This window comes from Phalacrocorax aristotelis, chromosome 9, assembly GCF_949628215.1.
Source record: "Phalacrocorax aristotelis chromosome 9, bGulAri2.1, whole genome shotgun sequence".
NCBI classification, from domain to species: Eukaryota; Metazoa; Chordata; class Aves; order Suliformes; family Phalacrocoracidae; genus Phalacrocorax; species Phalacrocorax aristotelis.
Window position 1 is genome coordinate 429,713 of NC_134284.1, and position 15,663 is coordinate 445,375.

Consider the following 15,663-nt stretch of genomic DNA (forward strand, 5'->3'; position numbering starts at 1 on the left):
ATGCTATCCCATGGTCTCAGGTGCTTTAGCAGTAGTGAGAGCAAATTACAAGCTGTGTTAGAGGTAAAATGAAAACATTTTGTTTCATTTTCGAAGGCTGTTAATCACAGCTGTGTAATCCACAGCTAAGAGGATGACTGGCCTCTAAAAGGTTTGGTTAATGGCAGGGTTTTGAGGAAAATGCCATTGTAATTTTGGATTGCTTATTTAACCAACATTGACATTGCAGTCCAGAAGTCCTGAAGAAGGTCCTGCTAAATAGACTATTACCTTGGCCTTCTAGCTTTGTGTAGAATTTATAGAGACTTCTCCCTGCTTTCCTTTTTAATTCGTATGGTTTCTTTACATTTGGCACTGTTTTACTACTACTTACGGAATTTCCTCCTAGTTAAAACAAAGGTTACATACGTTTAAATTAGTTATGTATCTAAGTTTTTGTGTGGACTGTAGAATTCCATTTTATTCATGGTACTATATTTATCTTGACTCCATATGTAAATTCTGGATTTGGGATTTTGTGTTTTATCTGGCTGCGATGCTCTTAAACTTTTTTTCCTAGGCAGCTGCAGATGACAATCGTTTTATCTGGGACCTTTGCACAAAGAGTGATAGCTAGAAATACCACAAAACAATGACCTAAATGTTTTGGTCAGCTTTGTTTCTGGCTCTTGTAACTTGAGGAAGGGTGTCAGTAAACTTGCAACACTCAGTTGCAAAATGAATTACTTAATGCTAATTTCCCTCAGTGGTTGCTTAATGGGATCAGAAGATCCTGTAGTAGGAATGTGTATGTCTTAGTCTCTTGTAACTTGAGCAGTTCTCTTACTGAAACATTTTAGCAAAACTCATGAGCTTGGTTTTGTTAGACCTAAGGATTTGGCTTGTGTGACAAATAACTCACGGGCCATCCAAATCACCTGTGATAGGCTTATTGAAGCTCTTCATTCAGCTCTTCTTGAAGGGTTGTACCTGTTTTGAATGTGATGAAACATAATTTCTTAAATCTTATCCTGTGGTTCAGAATAACGTTCAGCTAGAGAGGTTGCTGAGCTTCCTTATCGGAGAAGTCGTCTTGTTGTAGGGTTGTGGAGACCTTGGAAAGCTTCTGCTTCAATGCAAAACTTCTTGTTCTCAGGTTCTAGCTTAAAATAAGTGTGTCTTTGGGTCTATGGTCTAAGGGGCTGGAATGTGGTCTTTCATTTAAAATAGTGTACAAACTAGACAGGATGATGTAATGTCCTGTACCGTTGGTTGGTATTTTAAACAAAAATCTCTTTAACTGATTTCTGCCTTCCAGTTGAAATCAGGCATTGTGTTTCTATAAATATTTATGATCGACTCCCTTAAATTACATCACCTATTTGTAAATAGCAACTTTTTTGCAAGCATAAATCTTTTTACAGAGCTGCATCCTTAATGACAGCTTTGAAATAGATTATTTTGCTTAAGTACGGGTGCAGCAAGTACTAGCTATCTAATGGTTAGCAACATTACTACACAAAAGATAAAAGTGGTAAGGAACACACCAGTCAGACAATTGCAAATGTGTTTCAGATTGGAGGAATACGGTAACCTGTGTTGGTATCTTTGCCAGGAAAATGGAACAAATCTGCTGGTTTTTGCAAATAATCACAATTTAGAGGTGTCTTCCCAGAAGGTTGCAATGAGTCATTCCCTCTCAGCTGGAAACTTTGCCAGTGGTGTTTTGTTTGGTCCAATTATTACACAGGGTTTACTTCAGGGTGGGGAGGTCTGTGAAAAAAGGTATCTCCTAAATTGCTTAGGAGGCTATTCTGTTTTATTGGCTATCTTCCTCCACAATGTTAGATTATTCTGAATAGGCCAGGATTTCCTGTGCCAGATGGTTGTTTGCTTTTTTTACCACCTTCTGTTGTTTCTTGAAGATGGAATAGTTTGCACTTTCTTCTCCATCCAAGTACTACCCAGCTTTCCTCTGTGCTTCAGAAATAATTGCTGATTGTTTGGTGGATTTGTTAGCCAATTTCCTCTTTAAAGTATATACCCTAGTTTTCTTCAGAGGCAGAGTTTCTAGCAAAATTAATATGTTAGTCTAGCAGAAGAAAAGCAGTCCTGCGTTTCCACACTTTTACTTGACTCCAAGGCAAGCTAGAAGAGAGAAGAGGCATTGGCCCTATGTGACCTGCCCAGCAAGACTGTTAACATGTAAGCACTTCAGGCAGTATTTAAACTGAACTCCTATAAACACGGTCTCTCAGCTAGTAAAGAATGCCTGTTCAAGACAGAACCTGACATGTCTTGTGCTGTAATAGAGGGCTTAAGTAGACCAAATGTTGTGCAAAATGGAATTTACATTCCTCACCCACTACTCTGAATCATCTTTGCAACTCAGAGCTTGTCTCTTGCTTTTGAAATACTGCTCAAAGATGGTATGTGAGGGATATGATATTTATTTGTGATTGAGAAGACAGTTGGGGACTTTTTAGTTTACAGGAGCAGGCTGTCACCAGACTTCTGAAGAACTTCACTAAATCAGAACAGCAAACTGCATTTCAAAACCTTTTTAATTCTGTCTTTGACTGTAACTGCTGGCAAGAAAGGGCCTGTCATTGTGGTCCAGTTACTAAACTAATTGCACCAATCTTCAGCAGAACTAATGCAATTTTTCTTCCCTTTTTTTTCCTCCTTGTTGGTCACTGTAAATGCAGGCACCTCTTTAGGCTTGATAAATTCAGCGACAGATCTTTTCACAACATCTGAAAAGGGTTATCTCATTGGAGTCAGCTTGTGGTTTAAGTTCTCAAAATTCCAGGCTGATAAGTGAAGGTGAATAATAGACAATTAAGTGTTTCTTAATGCCTTGAGATTTTTATATGTGCACACATACATTCCGGTTGGGCTGGGGCAGGGGGAAGCTATCTGGCCCAATCGTGAGCATGCTCTGGAAGGCATTAAAAAAAATCAAATTTTCTGAGGTGTAGTCTTGGGATCTAAACTGTTTTACTTTTAGGACTGCAGTTTGTCTTTCTTCAGGTCAGTGTTGACCATAGTGTGCTATGGAACACTTGTTTATCACAGCAGGTAAGTGGGGGGGCAGTGTAGAAGAGGTTTCTGTACTCAGTGGGATTGAGACTGGCTTCTGTGTCATGTGGATTGTAACACCAGAAACCTGAGGAAGCGTCCTGGCTAGATGGTGTCTATCAGAAAACAAGGTAGTGTTGGGTGCTTTGTAGTGCTGTAGCTAAGTGGAGGAAGGTTCAGCATCCATGAGTGTTTATCTCACCCGCCTTATCATGTTTAATATCTAATTTAGCACTAGAAAGCTGAAGATAAGTGAGCACTGAGAGAGGCTGGAGAAGCCTTAGTCCCCAGCAACTAGCCATCTGATTGTACCAAAGCTCCTTTCTCTATATTGTATTGAAGATGTTTGCAGCTACCAGTACAAAATAAATGCACAGGCATGCAGTTTTCACACATCCATTAAAAAAGAACAACCCAAACCAGCTATTGGTTGGGTGATAATTTCACTTACTTTATTCCCTTCACATTCAGAAAGCATAGTTGTTGGTAATTTGCATGGTTCCAGTACCATTTTAAAAACCATTGTGACCTATGCAGTTAAACACGCTGAAAGTGCAATCTCTCTCAGACCAGGAGAGGCGACAGGGTGGAAAGGGTGTGCCAAAATTTATTTCTATAGTAATTCTGTCTTAGCTTTCATATTGTTGTTCAGCTCCACTGGTGGTAACAACAGTGGGAGAGTTAGTATAGATAAGGCATAGATAGATATAGCAGATATTTACCAGCAACAAAAGGAGGGAGAAAATATACAGCCAAGAATAGCCACTACAGCTTTCTGCATATTCTGTCGATGTTTAAGTATTAATTTTTTTGTTGGCTTTTGGAACTTCTGCAGAAGTACAAGGGGGCTGGTTCTAGGCATAGGCTTGGCAAAGTGGGTGATTGCCTGGAAGAGTGGGTTGCCTGAGGTAGGTGCTGACACCAGCCCACTGCTGCCTGTGTTTATGCTAAAGCTCTGCAAGGCCACGCTGATCCTTCCACCTGGCCTGGGAGATGGAGGGGTGGTCCGAAGGTGACAAGTGGAGTTGGAGTCACTTTCTTATGTGGAGACGCCACCTTTTGCTTTCTCTTGTAGCAGCAGACGTACTAAGCTGGAGTCCCCTTGTTGCCTCTTCCAGACTGTCTCCTCTTACCATGCCAGGAGGAGAAAGGATCTTGGCCAGCCTTTGCTGTTCTCACACTGTCTTTCTCATGACAAAAGTCAGTTTTGCCTTCGCTGCTGAGAAACCTTGAAGTTGCTCTGGCTGCTGCCAGACCTGGGATCAGATTCCTGATCCCACTAGAAAGGATGCTGCAGGGCCCTGTGCTCTCAAGGCAAGAGTACTTGACTTTAATTCTAGGTTCCCCACGGACAGGTCTCTGAGGAGCAAAGCCATCCTCTGGCATGCATTGTACGAGACAAATACAGGTGTGTGAGTGACCAGAGATATTTTTTTTTTTAAGGAGTCTAAACATAATCTGCTGCACTGAGGGCAGAGTCCCTATATGCTGTGTATATTTGCTTGCATTGTGCTGTACATTTGCTTTCCCAGCTATGATATCTCTCTTCTGGTAGCACATTATGACCTCACAGGATTCAAATGCAGGTCAGTGATATATGGTCTAAATGTGTCCCAGATTATTATTAATGAAAACTAAATTAATTTTAAACGAGCTTTCTACTGTAGTGCCAAGTATTACAGTGGAATGGTATGCTATGGCACGCTGGCAGCAGCTGTAAATATCTGGTTCTTCTCAGGAGTTTTCAGCACTTTGAGTAATTCACAAGACTTGTATGAAGTTATGCTTTGGTCTGTGGAACATCCTTCTACCTTATATGAACAACCAGTGGGACTTCTTTTTCTGTGTCCTAGATAGAAAGGACTTCTTAATGAGGTCATTTAATTCCTCTGTTACAGAGCCAGTGGAAGATTGTTCCTTATCCCAGCAAGTTCTCCGATACTTTGACAGTTCTTTAAATATTTCGGACAACACAGTTTCTATTAGTTTAGAGACTGTTCTACATTCTTACGGGATTTCTGCACAAGGGCAATTTTCCTAATAATCTATCACTTCCCTTTTTTCCTTATCCTTCAGCATCCTGGCGTGTATCAGGAACAGTGTGGCCAACAGGAGTAGGGAAGTGATTGTGCCCCTGTGCTCGGCACTGGTGAGGCCACACCTTGAATATTGTGCTCAGTTTTGGGCCTCTCACTACAAGGACATCGAGGTGCTGGAGCGTGTCCAGGGAAGGGCAGTGAAGCTGGTGAAGGGCCTAGAGAACAAGTCTTATGAGGAGAGGTTGAGGGAGCTGGGACTGTTTAGTCTGGAGAAGAGGAGGCTGAGGGGAGACCTTATTGCTCTCTACAACTACCTGAAAGGAGGTTGTAGTGAGGTGGGGGTCGGTCTCTTCTCCCTAGTAACAAGTGACAAGATGAGAGGAAATGGCCTTGAGCTGCGCCAGGGGAAATTTAGGTTGGATGTTAGGAAAAACTTCTTCACCGAAAGGGTTGTCAAACATTGGAACAGGCTGCCCAGGGAGGTAGTTGAGTCTCCATCCCTGGAGGTGTTCAAAAAGCATGTAGGCGTGGCACTTCGGGACATGGTTTAGGAGGCCTGGTGGTGCTGGGTTGACAGTTCGACTAGATGATCCTAGAGGTCTTTTCCAACCTTAATGATTCTATGATTCTATTAAATAACTCATTAATCTGTGGCTTTGGTTTTTGTTTGTTTTTTTTTTATTAAATCCTGTGTGTTGTAGAACTTGTGCATGGGAAGTCAGATTGCTATCCAGATATCTCGCTCTACTTCATTGTGGTTTACTAGTGTTCTTTAAAATGTGTTGATATGTACTATCCAGCATGTTCTCAGTATGTGAAATGTCAACTCAGTTGCATAAATATTTACAAAACTGCACAGTTAACAAGGATTTCATTAGCATAATATTTAAAACATAAAATAACAAAGCAAACCAAGAAGTAATCACTTTGGCAACTTAGTAGGCATCTACTAATTCAAAACATTGTATTATTCCTTCTGTGTGTATCTGAGCCTGTAAACATGCCTTGTGTTGCCACAGTATTCTTGTCAAGTTTGTGTAGAAGAAATCTGTTTTAAAATATACGCTTCAGATTTAGCCTTTTGTAAGTTATTTCTAGCTGGTCAGATATCACAGTAGGATATTACTTAAAGATTTTTTTTTTTTTTTAGGACTTTGTATTGTTCCTCTTTGGAGCACTTATGTGCAGGGTGGAGAGGAAGAGGGACTTTCTTGACATTTCATTTTGCATATCAAATAAAAGCAGACCAAAACAAAATCAACCAGCAGAGCACTAAACCACTACTCAGAACTGTCTTTAAGCATAGCAATTTTTGGAAAGTATTGCAAAACCAGCTAGTATATCTCCATCCCCTCCATCCAGTCATTAGAGGTTAGAAAGTTAGAAACCTAAAATCAGCTTTTAAGCCGACAGACTTTTTTTCTATATATATGTTAATAACATATACGTAAGCTAGTGGCTTCTGTATACACACTGCTTATACATTTGGTAACTATCTAAGAATATAAAATCTGCCATGCTAAACCAGTTGCAGGACTTGTGTATGCCACTAAATTCAAAAGCAAACAGTGCTCCCATCCCCTAAAAAACCCCCCCAAAACCTCAAAAGCAAAATTTGAGGGTTTTACGGATAGCAGAAGTCAGTTCTGTTGAAACAATAGAAATTTAAAAAAAAAAAGTTCAAGTGAAGACAGCAAAAAGAAATAGAAATTATTACATGCAAAAGAGGAAGACGGCCTCAGGAATTTGAGCAGTTTATGGCCAACCTCCACTTAAGGTACAGATATACTTTTTTTTTTTTTGCCAGCAGACATGAGCAAACTTAACTCATGCTGCGAGATAGCTAGAAGCTGCAGCTAAGCCTCTGCTGAGAGACCAGGGCAATTCCAGACAAGTCTGGACACAAGCAAATGTCTGCCACGCATATACTTGTGTAATATGATACCAACTTTGGCAGGCTCTAAAGTGAGGGGACCACTGTCAGGATAAGGATGTAGAAGGCTCTCCACAAAGCACTTAGAGATGTTGCTTAGGGGCATAGGAGGTGATAAACTAAAATTGCATCGGGCAAGGAGTTGTCCAAAAATTATGTTCTGAGGTAGTCTATTGTATTTGACACAAAGATTATCAGAGTATTGCTGGAGGTGATAAGTTTTGGTTTAAATACTGGAAAAAGCTAACTACTAAGCTTTGAGATTGCAGTGATCTGCTCTTAGGGGACTTTACCTGCAACTGGGCAGTTAGTTGTTTTAAGGGGATTTGTAAGGAAGTTCACCTTCACTCTAAGAGGAGTGAAGTATATTCTAGTACTATGCTTCTCCTGTTTTTATTAACAGCTTAAAAGGAATTTAAGGAACTTTGATATTAAAGCAGAAAGCTTTGGAGTTCCTTCACAGAATGGTTTGGGTTGGAAGAGACCTTTAGAGGTCATCTAGTCCAACCCCCCTGCAGTGAGCAGGGACATCTTCAACTCGATCAGGTCGCTCAGAGCGCCGTCCAGCCTGACCTTGAATGTCTCTAGGAATGGGGCATCGACCACCTCTCTGGGCAACTTGTTCCAGGGTCTCACCACTCTCACTGTGTAAAAAAAAAAAAAAAAAAAAAAAAAAAAATTCTTCCTTATATCCAATCTAAATCTATGCTTTTTCAGCTTAAAACTGTTGCCTCTTCTATCACTACAGGCCTTGGTAAAAAGTCTTCTCTCTTTCTTGTAAGTTCCTTTATTGAAAGGCTGCAATAAGGTTTCCCCAGAGCCTTCTCCTCTCTGTCTGAACTCTAACTCTCAGCCTTTTCTCACAGGAAAGGTGTTCCATCCATCTGATGATTTTTGTGGCCCTCCTCTGGACCCGCTCCAACATGTCTATGTCCTTATGAGAGAGTCACCTGTCTCAATCATGCTGCTTTTTATGCACCCCAGGACACAGTTGGCTTTCTGGGCTCCAGACGCTGTCTGAATTTGACTACAGCCTAGTGAGAACTGTGTTCCAGGCATGGCATGCTGTGCACTTGTCATCCAGTGCTCTTAGTGTATTGAGACACATTATAAGTTCAATGCCAGAAGACAGTTCTGGCATTAAATAACTGTTATCACTCCTTTACTAGAAAAATAACCGTGGGTTAATTCACACTGCTGACAGTCCTGCAAGAGGCCAATGACTGACTTGGAAATGCAGCCCACGTATTTAATTTCCATTATAATTCTTTATTCGTTATCTCTCTAACTTCTGACTTGTAGGGCGTATTTCTTGTTTCATACTGAATTCAGACAGCTTAGAGTCCATGGATAGTTAAAACTTGTAATAGGCATTACTTACAGACTTGGAAACATTTCCTAAGCAAATTGTCTCTTCATTCCCGAAGCCCTCTTTCCTGGAACATTTGTCTGCTAGGTCAAGATAAATGTGTTGAGAACTGGACTTGATGTAACCATCTACTGCTTGCTTGATAGATGCAGTTGGATTGACAACTGTGATTTGGCTGAAAGGAACGCTGTGGGCGTAGGGCAACTTGCCATCAGCCATAAATGTGGTCATGAATGTCTAGCAGGGTGAGCAGAATTGAAAGGATGTGAGAAATCTCATAAAATGGGAACAAAAAACAAGAGCCCAATTTGGCATTCAGTGAACTTGCTCTCCAATCAGTTACTTCTCAGGCAACTTTGCTTACAGTGGTGTGAAATCTTGCTGCAGTGGCTGAAGGCAGAACTTAAACTCTGAACCCTTACAGAAAATACAAGTGTACCCAAAAAAGGAGCTGTTCCAGGTAGCTCAGTCTCAGTGCAGTTTCAGTGAACATATGTGGAAGTTAACTGGAAAAATAGTCTCCCTTTTAGGTTTTTTTTTTTTTAATTTTTAAACGAGCCTTCATTTTATATGCAAAGTATTTAAAATGGCCATGCCTTTTGATTCTTGGAGTTACCATCTCTTTACCATCTCTTCTCCCTTCTTCAGGCATGTTATCTTTCTATCCTAAAGTGCCATGAGACTGCAGTTTGGTCTGCAAAAATTGATTTGTGTAAACAGGACGCTTTCCAGAAGCAGTAAAAAGATCTGTCTGTAGATTTTTAGGGTTGGATGACTCCTCATTTCTGAATCCTTATCATGGTTTATACACCAGGTACACATCAGTCTGGTGTTCAGAGTGTAGTTATGTAGTCAGTGAATGGAAGGGACAGAGTACTTTTTCGAAGAGGGGCTGAACACAAGCTCGCTAGCTGCAGTTCTTTATCATTGATGTAACAAATGGAAGGTGATACAGGAATGCCTTTTTTGTTTGTTTTAGCCCTTCTATCTTGCTACTCTTCAGTGTGAATGCAAGTTTTTCTTTAGGAAATGTGTGTTGCAGGAGAAGTCTTGACTCTGTTTAGAAGATGAGTTGGTCAACATTGGGCTTAGGGCTCAAACCAGCAGCTATTTCAGCTGAAACAGCTCCTCTTGAGGACAAAGGAGGAGGATAGCAAACAACTTCAGCAAGAAGAATATAAAGTTTACTTGTTTAGTATTAAGATGACTATAAGTAACACAGAAGCTAATGAAATTATTTTGACTTTTCTGTAAGGTGTGCTTATGACTTTGAAGTTGTAAATAGCAAGGTGGCTTTCCTCTGAAGTAGTTTTCAGTTTTTACTTCCTGCTTTTAAAAGTTTTAGTTTCTTTCACCGAAGATGTTAATCATAGCATGTTGATTGACACTTGTTTATTCAGATACACAGGTGTGCTTTCTAACAAATTTATGGTTTTAATCGTGTGAATCTACAAATATAAAAAAATGACTCTGTGACAGTTTCTTCCTTTGGTGTATAGACCTATTAACAGTCAATGACCAAGCAGAAAAGTTGTCTGGCTTCTGTTTTGAGTTTTACCATTAACACAGAAGCATTCCACTTCAGCTGATTCCCTGCCTTGTGACAAAGAATGATACAACCTACTGGTCAGATGTGTTATTTCAGGTCCCTCTTTAAGCTTGAGTCACAGAAATACGAGTCGTTACAGATCTCGGTCTGGGGAAGGCTATACTAAGTCCAGCTGTAATGTAGTAACTCAGGTTACTAGCCTGAAGATTGCCTCCTTTAGATTCCTACACATCAGACGAGAGTCAACTTTGATAGTAATGAATTGCTGATTTTAAAACTACATAACTAAGTAAAAAAGAGTATAGCTATTTAACAAGTCAACCTCTTTATTTGCCTCTGCTTCAAATTTACAAACTGTGAGCAGTGTCATGCCTTAGGGACTCTGGTTTCACTGGTGATTTCATTAAGGATGTATCTTGTTCTTATTCACATAGTTGTCATATTAGGTCAAAAACCTTCATTGTTTGTTTAGATAGTTGAACTAAAGCTAGCTTCCAAGTCCTAATTTGCAGGAAGGATGTTTTTCATCAAACTTGCAGCTTTTCATAGGGGCATTCCTCATAAAATTGGAATTCTGCAGCCAATGCAGGCCTTAAAATATTGCAAAATAAAGCTGAAACACATTGTCAAGTATAATACATTAAATGATTATGAACGAAAGCAATATGAAGATTTAATCATTCATTTCAGTGTGTGCTTGTTTTTCCCCTAGGTGGCATTGGCAGGGTCGTCAACGGTGCTTTTATGGTATTGAAAGGTCATCGGTCAATTGTAAACCAAGTCCGGTTTAATCCTCACACTTACATGATCTGTTCTTCTGGCGTTGAAAAGATTATAAAGGTAAGGTTAATTATCAGAAAAATGTGTTCTTTCAATATTTTAGGAAATGCTTTGTTTTGCTTAGCGTTGTTCTTTTCCACACCCATCCTGTCTTCTCATTTTATTCTTTTGTGAAGTGGTATGTCTCATTTGCTGGCTAAACTGACGCAGATTATTAATTGGGCATTTCAACTTTAAACTCCGTTTCAATTTTAAAGGTTTTGGAGGTAAGGGATAAGATCAGAATTTCCTGGATTTGTACCTTGAAAAAGGAATTTTTTCCAGTATCATTCCATACATAACTGAAGTATCATGCAGTGTTTCTTGGGAGAGTTTGGTCACAGCTGTAAGACTTCTGATATTTGGGGCTAAAATTTAATTAAAATTGCTTGAAAGAATATCATTGAGTTTTAGCCTAGCCCGACCTAGCTGGATTTGGCCCAGATACTGCCTCAGGAGCCCTTCTATAGCTTTTCTACATGCTTCTGTATTGAATCAATTCAGCATACATTTCTGTGGCTTCCAGAGGAAACAGGACTCTTAATACCTTTCACAATATGTCTTTTCTGAATCCTGTAACACTGTACAGTATTTTTATAAAGTTTGTGCCTTTTTATGTGGAATGTAGAGAGATGACAAACTTTATTAGGTTCTGAAACTTTCTTTCCTTAAGGAAAGACAGCCAATACTATGGGAGCAAGGCAGAAACTTATTGTCATTTCTAAAAGCAGAGGTTGAGGGTGGGGAGGCAGAGGATTGTGCTATGCTAATGCACTTTGCATTCTGCTGCCACAGAAATTTTACTATAATTTAGGTCTATCAAAAAGGTGAAAGAAACCAAAACAATTTAATTTAAGTAGGATAATGAGAACTGGTGCTGTGTCTAATTATTTATTGAATGACTTCATAAAAGTCTTACCTTCCTGTGGCTGTAAATGAGGTTGGTTGAGTATTAGTAAATGGCTTAGTCAGCTACAAGGTGACTGAACGAACTTGTCCTGCAAAGGAATGCTTTAGTGGTCTGCAGCTTCTGGACCAGAACTGGCCCAAATCATGTGTATTCCTCTGACAGATTTAATCACAAATCTATCAGATACAGGCTTTGAACAAGCATGCATTGAACAGTCTTAGCATATCACCGTTTTTCAATTTCCAAGCAGTCAGTCCAGTCAAACTACCACTGATTAACAACAGTTTTGCTAGAGGATTTTTTTCTTTTCTGCTTTGGGAACTTGATTCATCCAGCCTGAATTCTCTTTTAGATTTTAAATCTGCTGACCCTTCACCCTATGAATCCTTCCTGCATGAGTGTGCTTAGACTGTGGGATTAGCATTGGTATAAACATCCCCTGTGTTGCTTTTGTGTATTTCTGCTAGGGTTTTGGCAGGGGGGGTAGGGGGTGTGGGGGTTTGGCTAGTGATTAAAAGGTTAGTTCGATTAAGGTCCCAGTCACAGGTTGTGTAACTCTTTCAAAGACACCTCTGTTTGATTGCTTTCTTAGAAGAGAATGCTAGTTGTGTCACAGTATGTACAATGGAACTCGCATTAACTGCTTTGAAGGAATGGAATTTCCCAAACATTGCAAACTAGAAACAGATTAAGAGAAAGCTGTTTATTATGTTTTTTTAGCAAGCCAGAACTTCTTAACCTTTTGTTGTATGTCATTTTGCCTCAGCTCATAATGTGCATTGTTTGGGGATCAGGTTGTTTTAAGGCTCACATCTTGTCTGATCTGCATGTCTTCACTCCTTAAAGGTACTGTCTTAGTGAACAGTGGTTTGCAGGCGACCGTACAATGGCTTTTTTTTCTTCATTCCAGCTACTTCTGCAGATAGGTTGAAGGCTAGTAACTGCCACTAGCAGGAGGGCAAAACAGGAAAGAACAGCACTAGCTATGTACTGCATTAAAACAGCTGGGAACACAAGTCCTTCCCTTGCACGGGTATCTTTCCCCCATATAAATACTTGATGTGCTTGCTCAGAGAAGTGGGGATGACAAGAGGAAGCGCCATAAATAAAAATTGTAATTAGGGGTGTTAATGTTGTCTTGGTTGTTTGGGTTTTGTTTGTTTTAATCAGTTCCTTAAGAAGTGTCCTTCCTTTTACTGTCCTTCAAGTGTCTTCTAAAAATCTTTCTGGAATTAAATCACAGAAGGTAACTTCACTGTGGTTGGCATGTATTCCATTCCCACAATTGTAGAAATTCTGTGAAGAATTAAAAATGTGGATGCAAGTAGCAGTTTGTCAGAGCCCTTGATTTTTTTAGACTAGCTGGCCTAAATTTATTACTTCTAGAAGTGAGGAACTGATAGCACTGTCATCAAGACATGATACAGACAAACAGTTCAATAATTCTACGTGCCTCTGCCAACACATTTGCTGTTTTAATGCTGACTGCAAATAAGATACAAATTCATCTCAGGTCCAGTGCTGCTGGAATGAATAGCATTCACAGGAATTATTTTGACCTTTGTGGTTATGGGTTTTTTGCGTAAAGTTTTATTTTGTTGCAAAGCACCTGTAAGAATATAATTCAGTAACTCAGTCGTTTAGGGTTTGATTTCTGCCAGGACTAAGAATACAATGGATAAGATGGAGGCAGGGGGAGTGAATATTCAACTGAGGAGGTTTCAGAAACCTAAAATAAGTCTCAACAAGCTCCTTAATAAAGGATACTAGAAGCCTTGACTCCAGACAGTGTGTGCTGGACACATAAACCCAGATGAATTGCTCATTGCCCTCCATTTCAGAAACCTGAACCTTTGCAGCAAGTTTTTGCCACGAGGGCTAAAGCAATATAAAATAGAAAAATACCACTTTCTCCTCAGTTAAGTGTGTGAGACATTGGGATGTGCTGGCAGGAAAATGAATTGCATTGCAGGAGAAATAAATGAGACATTCCCTGTGATGTGTGGGGCTTAGAGGAGGGCCACAGAGAATTATGCTGTTAGAAGACAGTTCCAGAAAAGATAAAACAGATAGTGTGTAAGGATTTTCAGAAAGAAATACCGTTTTGTATTGCAAATTGAATACTCTGTAACTGTGGTTCTGAGCACAACAGTTGTAGGTCCCATTTGTTTAAAAATCGTCAGTGTATCATCAGTGTATCAAAGATAGCCAAGTCTATTTGCCCATGTTGCTATGGTGACAGATCAGTGTCATTGTGTCTAGCTGTGTCTGCCTGATCAGAAAATCGAATGTAGCTGGCTTTAATTATTCTTATGCTAGGGGCATAACGTCTTTTTTTGTGTTAAAATTTGGGGGTTTGCCACCAGGGGATACAAGCGATTCAAAGATGCTGTCTGAAGAATCCCTGTTGAAGTAGAGAATCAGTTTTGTACTCCCCTTTTCTGTTATTGTTCCTATTTTTGTATCCGTACTTGGGGCATTAGTGAGTAATATTCAGCTCCTTAATCCTCTGACAGAGAAAGAACTTCTTGATATTGTTGCTTCGGTGGGATGCTTTGCCAACTTATTTTCTCCAAATTGCTCACATTCTTCCTTGACATGGAAGTCAGAAGATGAGAAAAAGGCAAAGGCATTCCATTTACAAAGAAGGCCATTTCAGATGCCACAGAAAGCACTGGACCAGTCACTGCCAGCTTAAAGGTTTCCCAGGTCTGCCAAGGATAGAGCCTTAGTCTAACTTCTTTTTGGGACTCTGGCAGGCCTTCACACTCCTTCATGGCAAAACGTCTGAAACATAGGGATATCAATCTCCAGAGACATCTGATCCTGTAAAAACAGGTATTCATCCTGAATTCCGTTGACTTATATGTTGTTTACTCCTTCTCTCTGAACAAATCTGTCTTGGAAGGGAAAAAGCTCAGTATGGACTCTTTGGAGCTACCTTTTCAATATTTAACACTGCTGGATTTTCTGTGATGCTTGCAGAGTGAGCAGAAAGATATGGTAGCACTAACAAGGATGTGGAATCTCTTTCTGCACACTATATGTACCTTTTTAGATGACTTTTCATTATAAAACAGACCTTTTCCAGAGGGACTTCAGAGCAGACTACTACTCCTCCGTTTATACTGGCTCATACAGAATCGAAGTGTTTCTAATACTCTTGCTTAAAAAAAAGTTTTATTAACCCTAGTGATCAGTCTAACACTGCTAAGACTATTTGAGGAAGGGGCATGTCAGCCTACTTGTCCAGGCATACAGTATGAAGCATTTACAAGAAGGTATATGCTTCTTAAATAAAAAAGATCTGATCTACGTGCTGAAGTGCTCCGTAGTGGGACAGAGGGGGGAAAAGATCTGACAAATTGTGAGAGAGAAGGTACTGAGCATGTGCTAGTTTACATCATCAGGAAGGCAGCAACTCAGAATAGTCCTTTGAGCAAGTAGAGTTCTATTTTTCTATTAAAAAACTTGGTGTATCCCCAAATCAACAATCTCTGTCATGCAACAACTTGTCTTCATGAAGTTGGGTGTGGGAAATAATTAGAGGATGAAGAGAGATTCTTTCTGTTCTCTTGAGTAATTCAAAAAGGTTAGGAATGGTTGATGGAAGTCTATACATAGTGGGCTTAGGCTGGATTTTGTATCTTTTCCCAAACCTGATGCTTGTCCCTTGAGCTGTATGTCTAGTAAGTGCAGTGCTTGAACCAAGCAATGGAGTAACCAAGCAAGTGTGATATTAATGAATTGTACTGGAAGAGAATATGCTTCAGTACTGTAAATAAAAAAAAAGAGCAATTAAGTACAAATAGTGAATACACCTTGATATTGAGATATGTTTGTAGGGACAGGCTAATGTAATGCAATGTAAAATTCCTTTCCCGTTGCTCTGAAAGACAGCTGGATGATTGCCATACAGAAAGAAGTGTATCTGCAGCCCACTTTAATTTTGGAATAGTGTCTCTTTTATCTGCATAGCCAGAC

The 15,663-nt window shown here is 39.8% G+C and overlaps 1 protein-coding gene across 7 annotated transcripts in view; it reads left to right on the top strand.

Annotated features, from left to right (window-relative positions):
- Positions 1–15,663, top strand: part of DCAF5 (DDB1 and CUL4 associated factor 5) — a 79,222-nt gene that overhangs the window by 57,657 nt on the left and 5,902 nt on the right. For all 7 annotated transcript variants that reach the window (XM_075103105.1, XM_075103108.1, XM_075103110.1 and 4 more), the window contains one exon: positions 10,663–10,790. In XM_075103105.1, the coding sequence (XP_074959206.1) occupies positions 10,663–10,790 (128 nt within the window). The remainder of the gene's footprint in view (positions 1–10,662; positions 10,791–15,663) is intronic.